The following is a 27,011-nucleotide window of genomic DNA, read 5'->3' as shown; positions in this document are numbered from 1 at the left end:
AGACAGAGTGTACTCTTAGAAAAATCTTTCCTTCTGTGCAGGAGAGGTAACTTACTGCAGCCATGGAGTTGATGCGATCAATGTAGTAATCTGGCCAGCTGGTAGCAAGCTTATTAGGGTCTTCCTGTTCCTGAAACAGAAAATTAAACACGGTTATATGTAGAGCATTATAAAAGGAGGAATCTCTCTCATAAAGGTGGTACTATCTGTGATTCTTCACTGTGCTATCTCCAGTCCACTTCTATATAAGGCACATAGGTTTAGGGCATTTATTACAAACTTTTTCTGAAGATATAAAGCTAGAGCTGTCACTGTGGTGGCAGAGAAGGAATGATCATGCTTTAGCAAGGCTTCCTGAAAGCAGCATTAAGAAACGGATGGAGGCAAGGTTATCCATGTGTACCTGAATGGCAAACCTCCACTCCTTACAATAGGCTGGAAAAACTCCTATTGAAAAGAAAGTTCAGGCATAACAGTTATGTTTTCTGAGTTTTACAATTTGTGGATTGTTTTTTAAATATTTTGCCTTATTTCTGCTAACGAGGCAAAGAAATTCACTAAAAAAGTAGCGTGAATATGTTTGCCACAGAAAAAAAATACAAGCCACAGAATTTGCAAGCAGGTCAAATGACTGCTTCGCTGGTGATCTGATAAACAGTAGAAGTTGAACACTACCTGAAAGCCTGCTGAGGAACAGAACAGCAGCCTGTGAGCTACAGTGAAACCTGTGTTAACCTTCTCTCCAATATCCATCCTACGAATCATTTTAAAATGTCCCTGTGCATTTTCTAGTTCAGTGAACCACAGTCTTCAGTTAACATCCTACCTCTACTTGGCAACCAATATTTGCTGGTTCTTTGGGGTAGTCATTTAAAAAAAGTTTCACTTTTTTAGATATTTTACTTTATTTTGTGACAGGCATATGGACAGATATAATAGGTACCAGTCAAGAAAAAAAAGTAGTCTGGGTTACTAAGAAACTAATCCCTCACTGGAAAAACCCCCCAGAAATTAAAGGTATGTTTATTATCTGGTAGGCAATCTGGATGCCTGGAGTTGCATTAAAGATGGAGGGAGGGATACTGGTGAGACAGACAAGAAGATTATCATCCCAATATCTAAACATTTATTCACATCAATTAGCTCAGCTTATGGAAGATATACAAATTAACATTAAATAGTCAGATCTTTATCAGAATACATCAACATTTTCAACACTGTTAACATACCTATGTTATTTTAAAATAGTTCTGCAAGTCCACAAGTTGGCCCAGCCTCAGAAGCTGCTTATCACTTGCCCAGTTCCTTTCAGGTTAAACAATAACAAACATTGTAATAAATCCATGGTATTATACACCTTCAGATTTTGAACTCATAGCAACAAGAGGGACAGAACTCAGATCCTTTAGCCCCCAAACCACAGAGTATGCTTATTACCAGGGGGGCTGGGGGGGTGCCCCAACCAAGAGGCCTCCAAGCTCTCCTACCTGCTCCTCGGCACATGCCCCAAACCTAGAAATGTTTCAGTGAAGCCACTTTGCTAGAAATGTTCTCAGTGGCCTTCCTCAAGCACACCAGAGACCAAGGTCTCAAGAGTAACTGCAGAGAGAGGCATCAGGGCAGCCACACTGGCATGTTTCCGGGTTTGGATTCGGTAAATAAGAATGGGTAGGGGTATGTAAGCAGATGTTCCACTTAATGGTGTGAAACATGTGAACCAGAGGAGAATCTACATTGGCTGTTCATATTACATTGGCAATGGCAGAAACAACTGTTTTATTTCTGACCAAAAGAGGGCAGAAGTAGACACACACACACACACGTTGTTAAAATACCTATTTAGAAATTTGGGGGGTGGGGGGGAGTGACATTTGCACACACATCCACCCGCAGAAAAGTAAGCTGTCAAAATGGTAAAGAGTACCAGATTTATCCAATGGTTCTCCAATTTATCCCGTAAACGCCACTTCCATTTAATTGGTGTATGTAGGAATACAGACTCTTTTTCCCCAATACAAGTTGGAAAATTTCTCTGCTTTCCTTCTCCCCTATGCACTAATTATAGCAATGAGCTGGTAGAGCCAGATCCATACTTACCAACAGACTCCAGAGCTACATAAGCCACTACCAATAACCAACTAGATTTTGACATCCTGTTTTGTTGCTGAGAGCCTTTTAACACTTTTCTTCCATTAGATGTTAAGTGACAGCAACGCCACTGACAATTAGTTTTTAACAAAGCAGGCCTTAACTTCCTGTGCATTAATCAAAATATGACCTTGTTGAGGGAAAAGCAAAACAAAATCACACACTTGATAAATACACTGTTATTTTTAGAAGATAATCTTATCATGCCCGGAGCTAGCCAAGAAAGAAAGGGATAATATAGAGCATGTTGAATAAAGGTCATTTCACAGGGCACATAACATTACATAGCACCCTATTTGCCAAGGGACATCCAGCCAAGGGACCAATGTGCATTAGAAGGGACGCTGATTTGCCTTACGGAAACTTCCTGTATGTAGAAGTGTGGAAAAGCAAGTGATCGAGAGCTAAGATTGTTTACTGGACACATGTGACATTAAGTCTGGAAAACCCATGTATTCACCTATGTTCCTGGCATCTTCTTTGCCCAGTTGCTGAACCTGGGCTAAGAGCTGCCTGGATCCATCCTTCAAATAAAAATTTAAAACCCCCTAAAATTCATAAAAAGATAAATCAAAAGAGCTAGGATACCACGAAAAATTCTTTTCTTCATCAATACCTGGTGCAGATATGAAGGCTAAGACTTGTCATGATTGTTATGATCAACACTAGACATTTGAAAACAAACACTTTGGAGGCGATACCAGGACACCAACACTGAATTAGCGAAGGCCACACCTACATTTTGTCTTGTGATTGGGCACTTGCCCTCTAGCATCATTCTGTGGCCATCATCCATTGTGGCCCTGTAAGAGTCCCATAATGCTTAATCCTTTGGCTATGACCATCCTGCTACTATTTAGATAGGACTGGGCAATAACCATTTTCAAAACAAATCTGAACCTTTCCTTAAAAGTCAAATCCAAATTGAACCTGAATATTTTTTGAGTTTCAAAAAAATCTTATTTTATTTTCTTCTGGTCCAAATAAAAACCCAAATATTGTAAAATCATACAGAAAGAAAAGCTCAAAAATACTGTGCTCTTTATGGGCTTAATCCAGACAGTGTTGCTTAGGCATTATTCAGAAAAATTCTCATTGGAATCAATGGCTGTCTAGCTTCAGTTCAGAATAAACATGAGGAAGAACTTCAAAATCGGGGTCTATATGTCCAGAATGAATTGCCAGAAACCCAGCTCTTGCAAAACCTACTTTTAAAAACCCAAGAGGTCTGAATAAGTGCTTAGCTTTTAAAGCTGAACAACCTAAACATTGGTTATCCAACTGTTATTTTTAGCCCTGCACCTGGAGAAGATTTTCAGAACATCAGATTCTGAAGTGAGAAACCCAGTTATTGCGCTGTGATTTCCATCACTCTGGTGCAGTAACATAACATATTGCAATTGTAGACCCTGGGGAAAGTGTTTCATTACCCAGATGATGTGAATGTTCTTCTTGGTAAGCAATCATAGCACTGTGTGCTTCCTTGCAGACAGTAAATGAGCCGCCAAAAACTGAAAGCAATTTTTTAAAGTTCTTCAGTGCTCTGAACCTCTAAGAAAACCCTTCAGTGAAAGTTGCTGAGAGGCAGCTTGATGATGATGATGACAAGATTCTTCTCTTGCTTCAGTAGACATAGAAGGAAAAAAAGGAGGTCCTTCTATCCAAAGCCACACAGGGGTCAATAGCTGGAAACAATTACCCATCTGTATGAAGCAAAACATCAGCTGAAGGAATCCATTAAAGCAAAGCCTGCCTTTAGCTCCCTGAATAGTATAAATATTACATTAAAAAAACAGACGTCAGTCTGAGAGCTTTGTAAGCAGCCATATCATTCTTCACCAGAGCAACAGCTATGTAACCACTGTGAAAACAGGGTTCTGATACCATACAAGCTGCAACATAGTCAAGGTATTGTATAGGCTTTGGCACTAACTTGATTGGCTCCAACCCACGACGGAAACTGGGACTTTTAAGTTAACTGACTTCATCTAAAATAGGACTTGATGGAATATGTCAAATATTTGGACAATATGAAGCAATTGCAAACATCAAACCAACAAAATTTGATCCACAGCTCGTTTGATCCTTCAACTGTTTTATGGGACTCTTCGGGAATCAATCCAGTATCCTGTTTTCAAGGGACAGCTGTTCTCACTGGAACACAGAGACTTGGTGGTCTTATCTCCTAGTGGCACAGGGGTCCAGAAAACAGAAATTATTACCGGAAGAGGCATCAGCCCAAACTGGATATCATCTCCCTTGTTGGCAGTCCTTTCCAGCAGTGGTATAACCTGGAGTAGACAAGGAGAGGCACACCCGCAGACCCCATCTAAAGCAAGGGAAGCCAGAAAGGGAGATAGTTCCTCCCCGCCCCACAGGGGTACTGTTGGCCTCTGCTACCTGCCACCTGCTTGCTTATATTGCCAGCCCAGATACCATGTGCCATAGAGCAAAAGACGTTCTGAAAATCATAGTTTTGTAGAGCAGCATTAGGGTTTGCAGCTGCTGCTGGGGGGAAAACTGACCCTCATTTTTTGTTGTTGAAGTCACCTTTTTACCCCGTTCTGGACATGGGCTTCAATGGTAAAAAATGGGAAGAAAGCCTGCTCCCTGCCTCCAGGAGGAAACTCCACTGCCAGTCTAGAAAACTGTAATTCCCAGAACACCCTGCACTCCCGGAGACTTCTCAGCTTCCTGCTCCGTACCCGCACCTGCAATGGAAAAGGCAGGAGAGGAAGGGGACGGGATGCGTGAGAGATGGTTGCCCATGGTAGCATTTTTTCCCCCCACATTATGCCTCAGCTTTCCAGAAAGGCACCCCAGCGCTAGGGCAATTGGTTCTATGTAGGTAGGCAGGATACCAAAACCTGAGAAAGCCCTAAAGACTAAAGTCTTTGCTCATCTGACAGGTGTTTATTTAAGATCACAGGTGAATTATATGGGAAGAAGCATGAGTTAAGCTTAAACAGCTACTGCCTATGCTGATAAGGTTCTTTGGGTAAATGTGATATCTTTTATCAGATTAATTAAATAGTTGGATGTCTATGAAAGCTTTCAGGCACAAATTCGAGCACAAATTTCAGGCACAAACACCCTTCTTCAGGCACTGGAGAGTCTGCTTTGGGTTTGGGTGCTCTCCTGGGTAGATTAGAAGCCAATATGCCAAAATGCAGGTCTGTGAAAATGCAAATACTGTGCTCATAGATTAGACTTTAGTCTTTAGGGCTGTCAGTCTGGCATTGGACACCCGTACCAATCACAGTTAAAACAAGGTAAGGGGCTTTTCTGCAACATCCTCTCAGCAACTGAGACCTTCACAAGCACTAGTGGATATATATCCGCACAATAGCTTGATAAAGTAGGGAAATATTATGCGCATATTACAAAAGGGGAACCTATAGGCAAGAATAAAGGGAAGTAACAAATCCAAGAGCACCCAGGAAGTCAAGGACAAAGTTAAAAGTAGGACCTGACCTTTTGAGACCCAGTCCAGAGACCTTATAATGGCTTCTCTTATTTCCTCTAATAAGAACCTAGTTTTCTGAAGAGGTGCTGGGTACTCCCAGCTCCCCAGGAACTACAGATAGTCAGCACCTCTGAGAAACAGGGCATGTGTACATTGGGCCAACAGCATCATATAACCACTTAACTACTTAAACAGCTGCACATACAAATAAATCCATCCATCCATCCATCCATTGATGGGAAGCATGTAGAGAAGTTAAACTGACCTGCCAGAAACTTCTTCTCTCTTAAAATTGCCTGTTCAAAAGTGGAGCCAGTTCACCTCATTCATAAGCATTACTTAAAGCAGCAAGAGATGGGGAAAATACTTTATTTTGTCAAGCATGGGTTGTGCACCTTTTGCACAGAAGGCACCACAGCTTTGTTCCACATGCTAAATTCCCATTGACATAAAGGGAACCAGTTTGCAAAGACACGAAAATGTCGCACAAAGGTGGCAGCTGAAATTCAGATTTCTATTCTAGTCAGTTAAGTAGATCGCACAGCGGCCTCAGACTGAAGCAGATACTTACCCATATGCCACATCAGCACACCTTTGACACCCCACTGCCATTTGGTCCTGTCCCCCCCCATCCCTTCCCCTATAGATTCCACTGGCCACTTAGAACCACTGTCACAACAATGCAGCTGCCCAGTATAAGAGCCTTACATACTTTTCTAACCAGGGTCACTATAGATGGGGAAATGAGGCAGTGAGATTAAGCAATACACCCCAAATTCACACAGGAAATCTATACAAGAGGCAGATATAGAATCTGTATCAGATACCCACATCCTGCCTTTTTATCCAGCAGAGCATTCCCCTTTTTTCTGTGACCGATTCCCTAAATGTTCAGCATTTTCACATAACTTTTAGGAAATGTCTCATTCCCAACAGAAATTCTCAGCTATTAAAAGTACTTAGTCTAGTTGGCTAGTTCACAATTCATAGTGAAAGAAACTGCATCAATAATAGAAGCTGACCTAGCAGAACACTTTGATTAAGTGATTAAATGTTTAATCTGTTACAAGAGGAAATATAAATCTCTAAAGCTAAAATAAATCTAGGATTTTTCAGACAGCTCATGTTCAGGAAAATGAACCAAGTCCCAAGGGATGCTAATTTTGAAACAGGGCAAACCATAAGGACTGAGCCATTCACTACGCAGATGTGGTCACTGCACCATTTCTCATACTGTGCGACTAGCACTTAAAAATTCTCAGGGGTTTGTGCGTGAGTCATACCCAGCCCTTTCAGTACAATTCCTCTAGAGCAAAAAAGACGAATAAGTGCTCCCCCCACCCACCATGGAATCAGACCATTGGTGTGCAGATAGCAATCAACCCTTCAGCTCTAAAAACAGCCTACTGCATAATTTGATTCAAAGGAGACCATCACTTATTAGCAGATTTAAGGCTTACCTGGGATATTCCACTTCCATCCAGTAGAGGGTGATCATACACACACATAGACTAGCCAGTTACTATAGTATGAAACAGGGATATCTTTAAACGAATCAACAACTCTTTCAACTAGTCTGGCATCTCACTTCCTTCTACGCAATAGCAAACCACCGGTCAAATTGGCCTAATAAACTGTCTCTGACTGTGGCTGCTAAGTGATGTGTCAATTCAGATTTCAACAGTGGGCATGCCATTATTAATTGCGTTACTGTAATGCTTAGCAGCCCCAACTGAGACCACATTGTATTGGGCCCTGTACCTAAACACAGGGAGAGACAGTCTCGGCTCCAAAGAGCTCACCGTCTACTGAGGGGAAAAAACAGAAGCACAGCCACAGGGCAAGGGTCCACCTGAGGTTATACAACTGGTCAGCCACACAGGGAGGAACACAACCTAGGCTTTGAGTCCCAGGCCAGCAAATCACTGGATTAACTAACTTACAAAGAGCAATAAAAAGAACAAGCATTCATCTCTTCCCTGAAGTTTCCCTCATAGGAACCTTCCCACGGTGGAGGGAGGAACAGTCACCCAACCTCTCGAGAGTCCAGAGATCTCAGCAGATGACACACTGCGCTAAAACTTTTTTCCAAAAGATGGTTTTCCACACAATACACTAGAAGCTCGCACATAAAACTGCAGCAAGTAGTATTGTTTGTATTACTTCTTAGCATTCTAACCATCACATTTTCCGCTATGTGTGTGCCCAAAGCAGAGGGGGTTATACATTTTTAATATTACACGCACGCACAGCAGGTCCGATGCCGATCTTGCGTCCCAACGCACCATCCTTAGAGGAAGTGCTCCTAACTGACATCTGTTTAAATAAGAAGAGTTTCAGGCCTCTGTGTATTGTGGTCACTTTTCAGGTAAAGCCAACTGAATACTACAATCTTCCCCTCTTTCATGAGAAATGGGCAATCCAGACCTGAAAGAGAATGAGCCTTGGGGTTTATTTCTGTGTCATGTGAAGACAATGACTAAAAAAAAAAGTAGGTACACTCAGAAGTCTCAAAGTCCAGTTTAAATAAACTGTATAATTGTAGTGTATAAAAGTTTAAAACAAGATTAAGCTTTACAATAACTGAATCTGGCACAGACCTTTCCATAGGTTCCTGGATAGGATCCCATTTTGGGGGAACTTTAAATTATAACAAGCCTGCACAGTACATTTTTAGTTTTAAAAATTCCCTCATGTTCCATTCCCCTTGCCTTTCTTTGGCTCTTTATCATCATCACCATCATCACTGCAGACAGATGTAAGGCTGCTGGCAAGGGTGACTGCATCAGCCGCCTCTTATTATTTATAGAGCGTGCAAGTTTGCTTGTCCCTGTCCAAACATATAGCCCTTACCATCCACTGGGGATACTGCCAGCACGAGCCACTGACTTATGGGAACAACATTGTGACGGGAGGGCTTCTCCCTGTGTTTTAGTCCAATCAAATAAATAACTACAGCCACAGCTTGAAAAAAAATATGCCCAACTTCCTTTAAGCACAAGGACAAAGTCTACCTGCCAGGCTCAAATAGGTCATTACCCTAGGCCACATCCCCATCTCCTTCATTGTCTCATCAGGTTTTTCAAATATTTTAGCTGAAATATTTTAGTAGGTGGCCCTCCTGTCTTCCTGGCTCAACTCTGGGCCCCCATTTAATGCCATTCTTGTACCCTGATCATATGGCACTGAATAAATCGATTCACACTCAGCTGCTTTGAACCCCCTAATAAAGTAATGGATGTGGCCAAAGTCCCAGCTTCCCTGCCCCCAAATTTCTTATTAAATCAATTCATTCCAGTGGATGGAAAGAGCACCGCACTTTAACGCTTGCAAGTACATTTATGCTAGCTCTAGGCACAGAGTCTTCAGGAGGCAGCAGGAGGACCATCAAAACTAACTCCTCTACTTGACTTGCATGGGGATGGGAGACTGAGTTTTTCCTTCCTCCAAGGCCCAAATCCTGCCAAAAACATGCTATAGTAAGTGAGGAGCAGGGAGTTCAGTGGCAGTGGTCTCTCCTACCGACTTCCATCTGCCAGCCCAGGAAAGTGCTAGGTGCAAAGGAAGGGAAGCTACCACCCTAAGGTAAATCTCACTTCTGAGGCAATAGAAACACTGGGCTATGCCTCTTCCCCTTCCCCCAGTTTCTTCACTGTCAACACCACTTTAGTTGCCTGCTGCACTCCACCGCTGCTCAGAAGTCTCCAGGCCAGCACTGACCCAACTTTACTTGCCAGGTGGCATGGATACACATATCTGGATTTCTTCCCCACTCCTTAGGCTCACTGCCCTCAGCTCAGCCTGTTCCTTTCCAGCAGCATCATTTTCAATTGTTTACCTAAATAGCTGGTATTTGTGTCATTTTGGCTGAGAAAAGAATAAAAAAAAAAAAAAAAAGAAGAAATTCTTTTTCTCCTCTTTCTTGGCATCCTTTCAGCAGCTTGGGGCAAAGCCACCGGAGGAGCCAAGCCCGTGAAAATCACCCTCCCTGCTGCCACATGCTTGCACTGGAAGTTTCCTTTTCTGTGCTGTTCTGCTTATTTCTAATGAACCACCATTTATTTTCTTTCCCAAACTGGAGAGCCCCTTCCCCACAAGGTTCACAGCAGTGACTCTGTCTGCTGACTTGATGATGGGAATCAGACTTCACCCGCTCTTTTCTGAGCACAACAAGCTACCCACCCGTGTGGGAATAGACGCTTACAGAACTAGCTAATGAAAAGTTCCAAAGACCTCACTTCCCCCTTGAACAAACTCTCACTTAACTGGAGGAAGCTCCTTTGCAAAGGAGTCTCATTTCACCCTTCAGTCCGCTTTCCACTGGAGCCCTTCCTGGCCACCTTCCTCTGGGGACACTTGGCAGAGTGCCTAGTGGCCTGCTGCACTCCATCTCCACTCAGCCCAATTCTTGCAGCTCCCACCATGACCATCTGAATCAGTGGACCGGCTGAGAGTTGCTGAAAAGGAGAGCTCACAGAGCATGAAATGTAAAATTGGTACTCAAAAGGATCTGGGCTCTGTTGTGGCTTTTTCTTAAACCTCTGGCATGTTACTCAGTTCCTTTTTGCAGCCACTCCGTCTCTGTAAAAGGTGGATAATTCTCCAAACGTTTCTTTCCCTTGACCATTTGGGACATAAACCATCTTTTACTGCATGACTGAAAAGAGCTTCACACAAGATTTTGGCCCCTAGTTGCTACTTTATTATAAATTTAATTTTAGTGAAAAATCAGTAAGAGAAACTCCCAAAAACAGGAAGCCCAGACATTTCAGGTTATTGGTTTCTTTTCCATACAATCAATAGATTCTGTAAGCAATTCTTTATTTTTCTGATTTCAAAAACAACTGCCTCCAAGGAGAGGAAATTAATCATTTTTGCCTCGGGTATTTGCTGGTCTTGGAAGATTAACGAGCATTGAAACAGGCTTCAGAACACACACAACTGGTAGGTCTTTCCTATACCAAATAATTTCCTGATGGATGTTGTTTTTTGTTATTTATTCTTTGCTCCTAATTATCCATTTGAGACTTGTCTGGAAGGTGAGACATTTCATGGTGAAAGTATTAGTTATCAGCAGTGCTGTAGCAAGAGGGGGTGAGCAGGGCAACCACCCCGGGAGCTGAAGCAAAGGGCTGCCAACAGGCACTACCCAGCTGGTGCGACATGCAGGATGGAGCTGTGAGCGACTCATTTGGGTGGGCACAGGGACAGGGGAAGGGTGGCTCCTGCTGCTGCGTGCAGTCCCAGGCAAGCATACGGGGAGGTATACTCCCCCAGATCTGTGTGCAGGGCGAGGGCAGGCTGCCACTGTGGGCTTTTCCCCGGGCGCCAACTTCGTTGCTACAGCACTGTTTATTAGCATTAGATACATCATCAGGGAGCAAAACAGAATACCTGTTTTCTGGGTTTGAACCTCTTTTGGGAATGGGTAGACTAGACGACCTAACACAATAACTGCCATTAAAACAAGCCATCAGCATTTACATGAAATTTCTACACCACAGAATCAAATAGCCCTCAGTTATTTGCTTAAAAGTACATGAAAACACTACAGTAACTGATACCACAAAAGAATAATCACTGGGTAAATACTGGTTTCTTAAGAGTAGTTACTTTAGCATTTCGCAAACTAGACTGTTACCTATGAAAGCTTATGCTTCTCTGAACCAGTTAGTCTTTAAGGTGTCACTCTGCTCTGCCTTCTATAGACTTCAAGGTAACATGCCCAACTATCTCTCTTTACAAATAAGGTATGTAAATCTAAGCATGTTAACAACTAAACCCTCACTGTTTTCAGTGCAAGCCACATGCACAGCACAAATTAACATGTTATGAACAATATTTTCAAAAGCAAGCTTGCACTCTCGTTGCTCAAGCTTGAGAGATTCATAGATGTAGGGTTGGAAGCGACCTTGCAGATCTTCTAGTCCGACCCCCTGCCCTGGGCAGGAGAGAAAACTGGGCTCATATGACCCCAGCTAGGTAATCATCAAGCCTCCTCTTACAGACCCCCAAGGTAGGAGCCAGCACTACTTCCCTTGGAAGCTGGTTCCAGATCCTAGCCGCCCTGACTGTGAAATAGTGCCTCCTGATGTCTATTCTGAACCTACTCTCAAACAACTTATGCCGTTATTCCTTGTTACTCCAGGAGGTGCTTGGGGGAGCAAAGTCCCTCCTATTCCCCGCTGGTCCGCCCTAGTAAGTTTATAGACAGCCACCAGATCCCTGATTATAGCACTGAGGCCTGATTATATTTCATATTCCTAAATCCACATGGAGTCGTTAGGAACTTCAGATATCCAACACGTGAAAATCAGGCTCTAGGTACTTCACGTTGGACACCCAAAAACTGAGGCATCCAGAATCATTGTCATGATTGTTCTTATGCTAATGTGCAACACTGCCTTCAGCAGCCTCCTCAAAGAACTAGAAAACCCATTAAGTGGCTGCCAATCCTTCATTTTGGACAATGAAGGCTAAAAAAAAGTGAGGAGGATGAAACTAAAAATATTTTATGCCTTTCCCATGGAAAAAAAAACCTCCTCAGATTTAAAAAATAAATATATAATTCCAAGGCCCTGACCCAAAATAACCTCCAATCTGAAAATAAATAAATGCGCCTAAGAGCTGCCAACATTATACTATGGAAACTGTGAGCACCCAGGGAGAGAAAGATTTTTTTTAAAGGCAGAAGCAACTTCAGTCTTCTCTTGATGGACTATGGAACAGGGCTGGATGGGGATGGGTTAGCATGCTACAGATCTCTTGAACATTGATAGCCTGTGTTAGAATACTGGTACTTCGTCTGAATGCTAAGAAGAATGTAAGTCTGTTCTTCCCTATCCCCTTCCCATCAAGGGAATCTATAATAAAATTGTGGAAGAATTGACTGAAAGAAAAATCAATCTATTAGTGAAGAGTTTGCCACACCATTATGCTTTCCATAATGAACACTCAAGGGAAACATCTTGAATCACTTATCATTAACTGCTTGTTAAAAATGTTAGATTCCCACAATTATGTCTTCCTGCACACAATATGTAAGCACAATGACCCAATTCTTTTTTTATTTATGCTGGTCTAAATCAGGGGTAATTCTTGCTGACATCAGAATTTGTATCAGCAAGACAGAAGCATCAGGCCCCGCCTTGTCACACTAGAGTTACACTGGAATTACTTGGACTATATATGGACAATTGAATTGGGATAAGCCTTTCTATCCTTCGGAGAAAGCTGCAATAAAAACTGAAGAGGAAAGCACATGGTCACATTGAAAATCAGGAAAGAGACCTGTGGCATGGCAGTTAGAGTGCTCTGCTTAGCAGCCAGAGACCAACATTTAAACTCTCTCTGAGGGAGGGGGACCCAGAACCCAGGACCTCTGGCTTTGCAGGTGAGTGCCCTATCCACTGAGATATTTGGGGAAGAAAAAACAGGAGCTCACACACCTATTTTGTTGTTGCCATTATGCACAATTACATAGTCATCCATAAGTACCAAGAAATAAAATTCTTCTGGGTATACAAGTGCCAAAAAGACCAGTTAGCTAACCAGAAAAGAATAGGATATCAACTACGGTGGCTCATAGTTGTATTTTAATTGTGCCTTAGTCATATTGCCCAAAATCTGAGGACACAGTCTGATACCTACAATACATGATGTGCTGTATGATGAATTGTGACACCATTAAAACAGTTATTTCAGGTCATAAAAGCCCCAGGGATGTCATTGGTCAGGTATCATATATAACCGATTTTTTTCTCTTTCTGTGACTGCAATACTTACAAAAAGGCAAGAGCTAAAAAATTTTGGGCCACTGGATCTTATCAATTTTATCATTCCAGATGTGCTAGCCATGTTCACTCCGTATTTTCATTGCTTTGCTAATTCAGGTGCTGTGCTTATCATAGAGCAGTGCCTCTTGATTTACTAGTTTAAATTCTACACCTCAGAACCACTGAAGGTCGCGGGGCATCCGTCTGCGCTATCCAGATGAGCGACACTGGAGTAACCCAGAGCTGGTACTAACCTAGCAAAGCATTCCACGTAACAGAGCATTAAATCATTCTGTTAAGAGAAAAAGCAGACAGACAAACACTGGTGGGAAAATAGTAAGTTAACTCCAAGGGTGCTGGCATTTTCCAAACTTCCCAGTTAAAAGAACTCAGTGGTTTGCTAAAGACAACATCCTCCTGCTGGCAACTTGCAATTACCTTGAGATTTCCTCTAAGCCAGCAAGTAACCAAAAAGCAAGGCTATTTTCAGACTTGGTTTTCATCAACCAGTCTTGTGAGCTGAAGGAGCAATACAGCATCTTGCCTGAGAGTACTCACAGGGATCTTGAGAGCCTGAACTGCATCTTATTTAAAAAAGCAGGTCTCTTTGTGATGGTGCCAGAGATGTTGGTTGGACCCCAGGTCAGATTAATACAAGCATCAAGCAAACACAGAGACTCAGTGTTGACCAGTTCCCTTTAGGGTGCCTGTAGGGTCCTGCACATATTATATTATATTTAAAATGACACACATCTAGATATATAAAAAAAATAATAATGTAATGTAATGTGCAGGACCCTATATATATTAGTTTTTTCCCTAGCTTTGCGTGTGTGTGTGTGTCATTTTAAATATAATGACTTGATGAAAACCAAGTCTGAAAATAGCCTTGCTTTTTGGTTACTTGCTGGCTTAGAGGAAATCTCAAGGTAATTGCAAGTTGCCAGCAGGAGGATGTTGTCTTTAGCAAACCACTGAGTTCTTTTAACTGGGAAGTTTGGAAAATGCCAGCACCCTTGGAGTTAACTTACTATATATATATGTGTGTGTGTGTGTATATACTTATATTACATTACATTACATTCAGGACCCTATATATATTAGTGTTTTCCCTAGCTCGGCCCATTCCCCTTGTATTCCTATTTAATAGACAAGGCTGAAGGGCTCATCTTCTGTAATAAAGTTATAAAGGCTATAAACAGGCATTGCCAAGTTAAGTGGAGCAGCTGTGTTAGGATGTGCCAGGTGTTGCCCTTGCAAAGCAGATCCACATCATTGGGAGAAACAGAAGTTGCCCATTGTCCTGCAGGGTCAGGCCCCTGCTGCACCCACAAGCGGCTAGGTCCCGATCCTGCGAGATAACACTCAGGCCTCTGTAAATGAGGGAACCCAGTGTTTCCCTGCTTGCAGTAATACATCCCAAGTTGGGAGCTCCAGGCAGACCTCTGCAAACAGGGGGACCCAGGGGATTCAGGGGCCCAGTCCTACATGTCCCAGGAATTCTTGTGCAGGAATGACTTCCCAGGGCAGTTGGACATCTGTTTGCTCCCACCTTAAAGCAAACAGATGTCCGCTGCAAAACAGCAGCACTAATGTTTATTACTCTTTTGTTGCAGCCACACATTTGAGCATTTGTGGCATGACAAAGGGGATAGCTTTTTCTTGTGACTGTGTTTATATGCCATTTAAGATGAAGCCCACTCCCTCCTCTTACTGGAAGCTGTGGAACTCAGAGTAACCCTGCTGTTAAGGCAGGAATTAATCTGTTTGCTGTTGCTTGGTGCTACTATAAAAATGTATAGTGGCACAAAGGTGAGGTCTGTTTGCAGCCAAAGTTTCAAAGAGGACAGAACCCAACACCTTTGGCACCAAAAAACTTCATCTAAAGGAATGACCTCCCTTAATTAGATGTACTTAACAGGCTATTCTACCATGTAAGGAACAGCCAGTGCAGAGACAAGATTTAAGGTGCATTAAGCTGGCGTATTACACTTGAACAGATGCAGCTAGCTCCCCTGACTCTCATCTGTGGCTTATTCAATTAACCATGATACAACATTCATTCCTGCCTTAGCAGCAGGGTTACTCTGAGTTCCACAGCTTCCAGTAAGAGGAGGGAGTGGGCTTCATCTTAAATGGCATATAAACACAGTCATGAGAAAAAGCTATTAACAGAGCCGTGCCAGGCTCTGAGATTCTTTATAAAACCCCAGTTTCTCTATAAAACACTTCTGAAGCATTGCACAACATCGTGTTCTCAGTTTTAACTGCTCTGGATATAGACTACAACATTTAAAAGGAGATATTTTAGAAGGGAAATGAAATAATCCTCACAATGAAAAATTCACAATCAACACCATAATATTCCAAGTCCATAAGAGTGTCTAACACCAGACTTTAAAAAAAAAACCTCACAAAAAGATAAAGCTGAAAATAATACAGCTTAAACCATCCTGATTTATCTATTAGGCTAGGGACAGGCATTACACATAAACCGGTTTAAGTGATCAGAAATTGGTTTAAACCTGTAACAAGATAAATTCAGTGCACATACACCAGTTTCAAAATGGCTGAAACTGGTTTAAGATAAACTTGGTTGAATGTAGTATCAGACTTTAATTTGGGTCAAACCGTTTTATGCAATGTCTGTCCCAAACTCCTTCCTGGTTTAAGTTAAACCAGAGTCCCCCAGCATCCCAGATGCTTTGCACCTCTGAACTGGGCTGGGCTAGGCTGTGCTGTGCTGTCTGCTCCAAAGAACAGACTGGCTCTGCCCCTCTCCTCCCTAGCCAGAGCTCCAAGGGAGACCGCAGGCACAGCAGGGTCTGCCTGGCTTCCCTTGCTGCTCAAGCAGGGATTCCCCCCTCCCTCCCATCTCCCACAGCCTGGACCCCAGCCCCACGAACCCTAGGCATGTGGTATGCTAGCTAATGCTGAGAGGTGTCTGTGTGTGTGTGTCTCCAATGTCACTGAAATAGGTCAAAAAAAGACAAAACAGTGCCCACTTAGGACTTTTTGGAGCTAACCAACAGGTCATCTGGTAATGTCCCTCCTTGGAAAAAGCTGTTTAGGAAGAGCTTGAATTAATGAGAAAATCTTTTGTTTTGCTGATGGGCTGATCAACACTGTGGTTTTATCAGCCCCCCTGCTGGTTTGCAGCCCTGTCAGGCTTGCAGACAGGAAGAGGGAGATTGAAAAGCTCAGTATTATCAACGGATGCATGCACTGCACACCCCCTGTTTGCCTCTGAGTGCTAGCCCAGGGCTGGGGTCTGGCAACACTCCTGCCCCTTAAGCAGCAAGCGGGGAAAAAGCCTGAGAGGATGCAGGCCAGGGTGGGGGTTTACACCCCTCCCTAATCAGAGTGTCCTGCCCAGGCCCGGCCACACCCCCACTTAGCTCAGCACTGTAGAAGGGAGGGAAGGCTGCTCTAGCTCCCCCCAACTTCTAGCCTGAGCCACTGCAGGTATGTGCCTGCATTTCTGGAATGAAAAGGGAACGTCTATCCACCTCCAAATTGGTTCAAGCTTTGCAGGTTAGACTAACCTGCAAAATTGAATCAATTCAGGCTCAGGCTGTTTGAATGTTTGTCCCTAGCCTTATGGACCAACTGTGTTACTGGCACTGCACAAACATAAGGGACCAGTGGCGACCCATGGGTCTCCAGTGCCCAGGGGCCAATGCCTGCATTGTCCCCGCCCACGACAATCCAAGCAGGGTGTGGGTCCCGAAGCAAATCAGCCTATACAGGTCCCTGCCTCCCGCCCCCCGGCACTTCTGCGGGAGAATTAGCAGCATGGCACACTAGCCAGGGGGGATGGGCGGTGGCCAGAATTTCAGGCCAGAACAGCAAAAGCAGCCCACAACCTGCAAGGTGGGCGGGCTGGCCACACACAAAATGCAGGAGGTGCCCCAGACTCTCTGGCCAGCACCCCACCCCCCCGGGGGCCATAGCCCTACCATCACATTCCACCCCCCCACCCGTCAGTAGACCACTGTAAGGGACCCACCTCAAAGGAATTCACAGATAGATGGTACAAAAATGAAGGAGAAAAAAATGCTTTACAGTTGGATCTAAAAGACATGAACTGTGCTCCCTGCTGGAGGTGATGGCATAACTAATGCCTAAAGTCTCAAAAGAAATGCAGCTTCCTGCTCTGCCGTTGGGCATCAGTGCAATGCCATCAGTGATAGCAAAAGAAATATGAAGCCTAGATCTCAAGGCTTAGAAAGAAAAGCCCTTTCCATTTATATGTAGGCTGAGAAATGAATACAAGTAACAATTTGTTTAGATCTTTAGCAACAGCCAGTCAGGATGCTGACATTGCATGCAGGATCCTCTACCAGTACCAGCAGGTTTCAGCTCAGGGCCAAGAGGACTCATATCATTAGTGACATTCCCCTTCTCCCTGCCCCCTCTCCCTCCACACACACACCCTAATTTACATGTGTTCATAGCTGCAAAAATGGTTCTAGTTCCTCAGCATATTTCAGTAAAAATAAAAAAATAATCATGATACATCTGTGAGCCACGGCAAAATGCTCTATATACATATACTGGAGCTAGGTCGGAGGTTAAGGCAGGGTTGAGAGCAGCAACTGTAGTCTGTCTTCAGGCTGATGCTGCACTTAAGACTCTAGATAGAGACAAGACTGAAGATGGAGCAGGGCCTGAAGGTGGAGGTAGACAACATAGGCATATAGCTGTACATCCAGCTGTACAATATCAGGCTCTATTTTTATGGAGGATTTCTGCTGACAATGCAAACTACAAGGGCAAAGCTCAAGTTGTAAGAGAAACCCTTCTTCAAACATTTAGATGTTCCCTTCATTAATGTTAGACAGAAGGTGTGGCTATGTGACACTACACTGAGAGCCTATAAAAAGCCTCTAGTAGATACTGTTAAAAGCTAAGGGCTTGAGCCTAGGAGGCATTAAATGCCTTCCAACTCTGATGCAATCAGCAGAGCATGCACAGCCATTCCAAAATTAACACCCCAGGATGACTGACCCTTGCGCAGTCAGGGTGAGCAGCAGCGTGGAGAGCTGAGGATATCTTTGAATTCTGCTACAAAAATAGACATGGGCCACTTAGCCAGGCAGAGCTTATTGCAGAAGGGAGAAAATAGACATTTTCCATGATATTCACCTTTCCCATAATACATTCTTAGTTTTATTATGGGCATTTTTTTTTTAATTCGGAGTTTTCATTTGCCCATGATACTTCAAAATATTCTATAAAGTGCCTCAATGTCAATCATTATATATATTCAAGAAGCAATTCATTCTCAATCCTGACCTATGAGGTAGGTTTGCAGGGGGAAAGGGAAAGGCATACGGAAATAAAATGACTTGACCAGTTCTATGCTGTCACTTAGAGGCAGAGCCAAATGTAGACTTGAGTAGTTCCTGACACATGGGCCCAAGCTTTAGTACAGACACCACTTTTTCATCTCCCCAGTGGGCATTAATGGAATTTTTACCATCACAGGATCAACAATGGAAGGAATAACAATCCACAAACAGTGGCGTGAGGAGGAAGTTCTGCTTCTTTCTCCAGCTTCATTTTTAGCAGGCACAGAAAGCCTTTTTGTGGCTTTTTTCAGGCCATTTCCCAGTTTTCACTTTGATGCTCCCCATCTCTACAGACATAACCGTCAAAAGGAGAAATGCCATTGCTTTGAGGATTAAGCGTGCTGCAGGCTTTCTTCAACCCAGTAAGTGCCTCCTTATGAAGACCTGGATGTAATGTGTACTCCTTCAACACTTTAAGCCTCAAGTCTTTATAGGAGTAAGTTTACTGAACTCAAAGGAGTTACTATAGGGCAAAATAAGAATCCGGGCATCAAGTCTTCTTCCTTACATTTTGTCTTCAGCAAAAAAAATAACAAAACATAAGCAAAGACTAGCGCCCTTGGCAGATAGCAAGTTAAGAAGAGGTTAACCTGTTTAGCTTTTCTTCCAACAGATCTTGTCTAGTTCAAGCAGATTTTTGGAGACAGATTTGCTTACAATTCTAGTTCAAAGCAACACAAAACAGAAGAAGAAAAATCCACCTAACTTTGCAAAATCCAGTTGCTTTTTACTGAAATGTGGTCAGCGGAAGATTTACAAATTAATCCCTAGACGCAGGAAAGGCCACAAAAAAGAAAACAACTTCACTTGTTCTTCAGACTATAGTAAGCCTAACAAAACCTGCTTTAACTAAGATTGTACAGAAGATACTTGACTGTTACTGGCACATTAAGTCTCAATTCTCTTAAGTACAGGAGCCCAAATCAGAATAAATTGTAGGTACTCAGCATCTCAATCTTGCCTAGCTCTTCTGGAACGTTAATACAAGGTGAGCAAATAATTTAGACAATGGACTTTTTAAAAATGATTTGACTGAATTTAAAAATAAGCACGTGACAGAGCTCCGATGAAACAATACTTAATATTTATACTTTCTAAATTTTGGTGGCATGTAGGAAGCTTTTTGTACCCTAACTGCATGGTAAAGATCTTGATCCTAAAGTTTCTACCACAACAACAACTCCCAGGAAATACAGAAGGTTTTAGAAGGATTGTAAAATTGCAACACTAGTCTTATCACAACCCAAACCCCTACTAAATGCTCACCCTGTGAAAGGTCCACTGTGGCAGAAGGCTACCTCTGTTTCTCCCCAAAAACTCTGCTCTGTCACAGTTTGGTTTGTATGGGCCCTGTAGAGGGTACACACCTTACCCTATCTCTTTAGGTAACCTGAGCTGGATACATTCCTGAGGGAGGGGGGAAACCTGCTCCCTCTGCCTACGTGACTGGTATTACATACCTAGGTGAGGGGCTTGGACTCCCTGGGGAGCTAGGAACTGCCAGTCTGCCCAGCAACTATTGATGCATTTCAAATTGGTTGGCTGACAGCCAACAGGTGCTGGCCTCCATTGGACCGGGTAAATGAGGTCATAAGGGCTATACAAGGAGGCAGGACTCAGAGGAGGGACTCAGAGGAAGACTCAGAGACAGAAGAGCTGAACCATCTGAAACTTGCTCTCTGTCAAAACTCATGATCAAGGAACTGCCTGCCTCCAGAGGGAATCTCCACCTGCCTCTGGATGATACTGGTGAGTAAGCTACCCAAGATCTAACTAGATATATAGTTTGCAGTAACTCAGATGCGTGATCAAAGGCTACCCACCCATGCCAGTTTGCTTTACGGGATTTCTCTGATATTGTTCTACCCTGTACCCTATTCCAACCCTACCCCTTGTAGTCAATAAAGTTCTCCTTTGTACCTAGTGTGGGAGACTTATTGGGAGTGGGTCTAGATTATGCCTTGGGGTCCCCTTGGTTTGGCTGACTAAGGGAGACCACTACTTGAGCTTCCGACTGAGGGAAGCATCCCAAGTTCTTGAAGTGAATCAAGTACCTTTGAGAGCTGCTAGGCCTGTATTTCCCAGGGTGCACAGAGCCAGAATCAAGCCCATCCCTGGGTGGTGGCAGTGTTACCCCCAGGCTAGCGGGTGTGCTCCAGGAAAGGGGTCAGCCAGATGTGAGGCGTCCCCAGGGAGGCACTTGGAGCCTGGAAGGTAGTCAGGCGCAGTGAGGTGGGTGGCTCAATGCAGGAGCGCCCCTTACTGGCCCGCCACATCCACACTGAATAAAAGCAACATGAGGTACAACATGAAGGGGCCATATGCTAAAATTCAGTTAATACTGTGCGGGCCGGGAGCAACCCGAGCCCTTTTCGCGCTGCACGCGGGCTGTGGCCAGCAGCCCGGGCACGCCGGGGCAGAGAGGGAAGGCCTTCGAGCTGGAATTAGGCACAGACACGTAGCGGTAGTTTTAAAAGATTGTTTACTTACACCGAGATGGCAGTGGTGTAGGCTGGAAAACTTGCTTAAGTTGCAGTTACAGAGAGAAAAGAAAACAAAACTTGAACCTGCAGGGCACGAGGGTACGTCGCATAGGGTTCCGGCGACGGGAGGAGAGGCTAGAGGCTGATCAGACCTCCGTTGCCTGCTTGAAATGCGCTGGGTCTGTAAGGATCCGCAGCGCTTAGAGATCTTCACACAGCGTGAAGTCTCCTCCTCCCTTGTTTGTGGAGTCCTCCAACTTGGGCGCAAACCACTCAAGCCTCTTATACAGCTAGCAAGCCAATCACTAGCCGCCATGTGTGAATAATTTAGAACTGGCCAATAATGGGACCCGAATTAACATACAAATGGCGGGAACTCTTTGCAACGAGCATTTCTGTGCTGCAACAAAGAAATGCACCCTGCAAAGAAAGCTTCAAATTGGCGGGAAATTCTCCCTTGCACTGGGGTTCTCTTTTGCAGCAGAAAACTCCACCGTGCAAAGAAGCTGCAATTTAGCGGGGACAAATTTAGCAGTGCCGAAGCACACACAAACAAAAATCACACCTTTTGGGTTGTGACAAATACATCCATCCCCATTTGACATGAATGGAAGTTCACACTGTAGGAGAGCAATCTATAGACCAAAGGCAGGAGTTTAATGTTTAGTATTTGAGATGCTTGGGACAAGACGCCTTCAGGAGAGACTACATGATGATTCAGCCTAGTACACATGGATGCTTGTGAGCATCAATTTGAAAAGGTTATCACAACAGTGCAAAGGATCTGCTGTGAGGGCTTCAAGAATTCAAATATTTTACATTACAGAGAACAGATCTTTGTTCCCTTCAACCAGCTGGTCCACAAATGAGCGTAAGCATCATCTAGTCGCTAGGTAGAAAAGCCACTACCTCTTTAACTGAAATGGTAGAGAATCCATTGTTAGTACTAGTAATCATGGGTGGATCTAGAATTTTGAAAAGAGAGGTGTAGATGATAAGGTTCATCATCATATTTAAACTGGAGAAAAATGTGTTGTTTTATAATAAACTAGAAAATTTACTAAAATGCTAGGGGCCTAAGGCTGTATTATTCAGTTCACGATTGAAGCAAAAACAAAAAGAACTTAATTGGAATGAGTTAAAAACAAATCTGCAGGGCTATGAAATAGGAGCTTCATTACCAGGAGCAGCTAACAGACAGGAAAATTGCAGAAAAAAGGCCAGCTTGACTGGTGGAACATAAAAATGATTAAAATGAAGAGAGGTTTGTTAATACCTGTGGAATGAAGAGTTTAGAAGGGATCAGGTAGATTATAATGAACCTTTAAGTTAATTGACTTCCTCAGCCCTGCCAGACTAGAAATGCTGCTGCCACTGCCAAACAGTTGGTTTTAAACTTTGGGTGGAGCAGTAATCAAAGGGAGGTACAATTGCACCCCTCCCCACCCCCCCGGTGCTAGTAATCCTAGCAGGCTCAATTTAGTAATCCAGAGTCAAGCCCTGACAATGACCAGGGTGAACTTTGTTATGTGAACTCAATAGAAACCTATCAATCTGCAAACAGTGTTATCAAAAATCAAAGTCTAGTCCATATCTCCTCATTTACAGCTAAACCCTTCTTTCTGCTTGCAGAGACGCTCTAAATGGAGTAAAGAAGCGGTGTCCAGCCCTGCAACAGGGCTGGGCCGTGGGCTAAATCAGACCCATAGACCAGCCCTGCGTTCCACCATATGTCCTGGAGAAGCCACAGTCAGTGCTACATGTGGCCTGGTCCTGCTCTGGCCACCATCAGGCTGTACTGCATGACCCTGGAGCCACTGTTATATGAAGCATGGCCTGTGTGTGCTGCACGCAGGTGACCAGTGCACTGCTCCAGGATGTGAGCTGGAACAGGCACTTTATGTAGCATGTGGGACCATATGCATTCTGCATGCTGCCCACGGGCAGCACAAGGGCCAGAGAATATGGCTCTGTATGACAGATCCAACCCATGGGCCATATCTTTGACATCCCTGGAGTAAGGCTTCTGCTACCACCTAGACCTGGCAGAAGACATGCATAGAGATTCCTGCACCTTCTCCCAAATTCTACAGCCCCTTCAGCAGTTGATTCTTTCCCACGGTGTATTTCCCTCAGCCTTCTATCTTAAAAAAAAAAGTTCCCCTTTCCCTATTTCTCAGGAATTATGAGATATCAGGCCCAGGCTGTAATGCAGTGGATTCTGGTGGCTGAGTATTGGCAGCAGATGTACAGGTACTCCTCACTTAACGTCATCCTGGTTAACGTCGTTTTGTTATTATGTCGCTGATCTATTAGAGAACACACTCGTTTAAAGTTGCGCAGTGTTCAGTTATAACATTGTTTGGCCGCCTCCTGGTAGTTGGTAACTACTGTGACATAATTGGATTTCCTTAAGTTGGAGTACTGTGTCCAGTTTTGGGTGCCGTACTTTAAGAAGGATGTGGATAACCTCAAGAGGGTCCAGAGGAAGGCCACTTGTATGGTTAAGGGTTTGCAGGCCAAGCCCTATGAGAAGAGACTAAGGGACCTAGACCTCTTCAGCCTCCACAAGAGAAGGCTGAGAGGTGATCTTGTGGCCACCTACAAATTCATTAGGGGGATGCAGCAAGGGATCGGAGATGCTCTGTTCACCAGGGCACCTCTTGGGGTAACAAGGAACAATGGTCACAAACTGACAGAGAGCAGATTTAGGCTAGATATCAGGAAAAACTTCTTCACAGTCAATGGGCATTGCAGCCTTTGAGCAAATTAGGGCGTTCTGACCTTCCTTTTTTTTTAGGCTGACAATGGCACTTTGGATTAACATATGTGAATGGTCCTTTCAAATTTTGCTTCTTAATGCTTCTGTTTTACAGTCCGCTCACTTAGAACATTGTTAAACCCCTCCTATAAAAGGTCCAAATGCCCTCAGCTTCCAGAGAGCTGGGAGCTCTCAAGAATTTATAGGGTGGGATCCCATGCAGGGAATACATTCTGGGGATGCCTGGAAGAACACTTTAACATTGAGAGTTGGGCCCACTCTGACTAATATTAGATTGCAAATTCTTCAGGGAAGGGACATGGGCACTGTGCTATGAGGCATGTAGTGCAATTTTTGTTACCTGAAAATAATATTTATAGCTAGTTTAGATAATGGCAGCCAAAGAGACAGAGGTGTCGGAAATAAAAATGTGACTACTGGAAGAACTGGGTGGACTAAGAGGGAGTAATGGATGATCTCAAATAGCTGGGGTTTCAGGTAAGTATTTGCAGTGCAGTCAGTGAGTATTTGGCCTATCAGAGGATCTTGTTCCCGTGAGCATGTCATTTGAGATCCCTAGAGTTTGGAGAATTGAGGCTGCACTGGACATGTATTAAAAAGATTTTCCAGCACGTGGCCCCTTTAACTCCTGAGGTCTTCAGAATTCTTATATCAAATCTATTGCCTGAAAAAAAACCTAATGTAATGAATCCAACCAACATATTAAATACATTAAAGTCTGCAGCTTCCTGCCAAAGCCGACTGGTCCAGGAGATGGAATGTGTGGTTCTCCAAGACGGCTACAAATAGATCCTCTCCCACTAGGACTGAAAAAGCCAGCTGAGCCTGCCAGCAAAAATGTAAAGCAGACATTAATCATAGGATCCAGCACCTTCCCTCCATGTGCACACCCAATGCACCATGAGGAGGGGTAATGAAAGGCACTGAGTACACCAATTTGTGGAATTTGCAAAGCTTAAGAAGTTCTTAGGAACTTCCTGGATTAGTGCTAGCTCTGAGACACTACTACATTATTCATCACTGTTTGCTTTTCTATGCGAAATGCTTTAACTAAGAGCAACCCATATGCACAATCTCTTATGTTCTTTCTCTCTGGACCGAGCAAGGTTTTATTTAATTCCATCGTAAGAAGTAAATTTTAGTGCTAGGGAAGCGAGCCATGTAGACAGCCCCAGATACTGAAGCCTTCAATCTATTCGCAGAATAAGTGGGTTAAAGGCAACAAGTATGGGCTGAAACCCTAAGCCTATATTGTATGAGCTCACTTTTCTGTCAGATGTAGTGGAATCTTATCCTTTTATGGGGATGCAGACCTATGCTCTCTTGATGCGACTACACAGGCTTGGGGAATAAAAAATTCTATAATGAACACAGGCTAAAGCATCAAACAAATGCTCTTTTTATTTCCCATTGGACACCCCTAGAATCCAGCAGACGACTTGTAGAGGAGTAGCTCCCTTGCAGGTTTTACAAAGATGAGAGAACCGGTCATCATTCCCAACACCATTTTGGTTTTTGGCTTGTATTTTTTTTTATAGGAAACCAGGAATTAGATACCAGTCCGTGTCCTAGTGGTATCTCTCTAAATTGCTAACAATCTGAAAATCTTTCTATTTACTCAGATGAAGAAGTTACCCTAAGAATTCACATGAACTGATCTCTCTCTGTCTCTCAATAATGGGACATATATTTGCTGTTAGCTTAAGGCAGCCCCGAAATATCAGACTTCATAACACCACTGTTATTGTAGATATTACAAAATATATTAAGACATTTTAGAGGTTTGTAAAATGTATTTTTCCACTCTCTCCAAACCTTCCATGATTAGATTCACAGTAACCAAGGCAATAAAAGATTCTTAAAATTCCCTAAAACATTTCCAAAATAGTTTTCCTATAAAATGTGGCATGTACAAGATTCATGGTAGGGTGGTGAGGCACAAAGAGTTTAACTTGTTAACCTGTTCTTCATAAATCATTTGTGCTTTTATTACCCAGGAGATGAATGCCCCGACCTCATGCCAGTAAAATCCTTATACCATTTCACCATGTATTCTAGATCAGGAGGGATAAACATGCAATATGTACACACGTGCACATAATTAATTATACACATGCACAGAGTTTGTTGTTTAGCTCCTTAAATCAAACCAATGACAGTACCTTCTTTTTGCTGCAGTAAATCTGCCATTTCTTCTCTGGCGGAAGTGCAAACATAGCCTCTCTGTTCTTATCCGTGAGATCCAGTTCATCCTGTAGATTAAAAGAAATATATACAAAATCAATAGGTGCATTTATATCTTTTGCTATTCAAAAAAGAATCTGGGTTAAACATTTTGCCTGCCTTCCTGTAAACAGGCAAAGAATTCAGAATCTCCCAAAGATTTTCCCTGTAAAAATTCTCATTGACCCCAGCTCCTTCACCACAGATTTATTAGGGTCATGCTTTCTGTCTTGATCTTAGCCAAAAGGCTAAGAGTGCTACCACAGGGTCCTCTCAGTCAGCGCAGAACAGACAGAGGGCTGCCTAAACAACATTAGCGTTGGACTTCCCTTGTCAATTGTCATTATAATACTTGTAATTACTGGGATGGGAGAGATCACTGTTTTGTGAGCAAATGCTCGAAGTAAAGTGATATACACCATGGAGAAACTGAAGGGGTAAAAACCCTGTGCATTAGCTGAAACAATGCAGGTTTAAAAGACTACTTTTTCTTTTACTGGTCCCCTGATCCACACATTCCCCGGCAGAAGACTGAAATAAACATTTGCATTGGAGAAGCCACAGATTTCAAATCTCAATGAAGCAAAGTGAATCTTCAGCATATGTGGGAAAAGGCAACATCATCTGTTGAGGAGAGCAAGGACCGTGGTCCCATCATCTCTTTTTCAAGACATCCCTTAAATGGCTATCAAAGCTGATATCAGTAGGAAGTATCATGTTATGGTTTAGGACACTACACTACTCAGGAGACCAAATTCCAACTCTACTACAGACCTCTTA

General features: G+C 43.3%; 1 protein-coding gene across 4 annotated transcripts in view; it reads right to left on the bottom strand.

Annotated features, from left to right (window-relative positions):
- DAAM2 (dishevelled associated activator of morphogenesis 2) overlaps positions 1-27,011 on the bottom strand; it is a 198,070-nt gene that overhangs the window by 24,447 nt on the left and 146,612 nt on the right. For all 4 annotated transcript variants that reach the window (XM_025197839.1, XM_025197838.1, XM_006018598.3 and 1 more), the window contains 2 exons: positions 26,171-26,260; positions 56-130 (listed from right to left, as the gene is read on the bottom strand). In XM_025197839.1, the coding sequence (XP_025053624.1) occupies positions 56-130; positions 26,171-26,260 (165 nt within the window). The remainder of the gene's footprint in view (positions 1-55; positions 131-26,170; positions 26,261-27,011) is intronic.

Source organism: Alligator sinensis, unplaced genomic scaffold (assembly GCF_000455745.1).
Source record: "Alligator sinensis unplaced genomic scaffold, ASM45574v1 scaffold198_1, whole genome shotgun sequence".
In the NCBI taxonomy this organism is placed as follows: domain Eukaryota; kingdom Metazoa; phylum Chordata; order Crocodylia; family Alligatoridae; genus Alligator; species Alligator sinensis.
The sequence above is the reverse complement of the archived record's forward strand: the minus strand, read 5'-3'. Positions and strand labels throughout refer to the sequence as shown.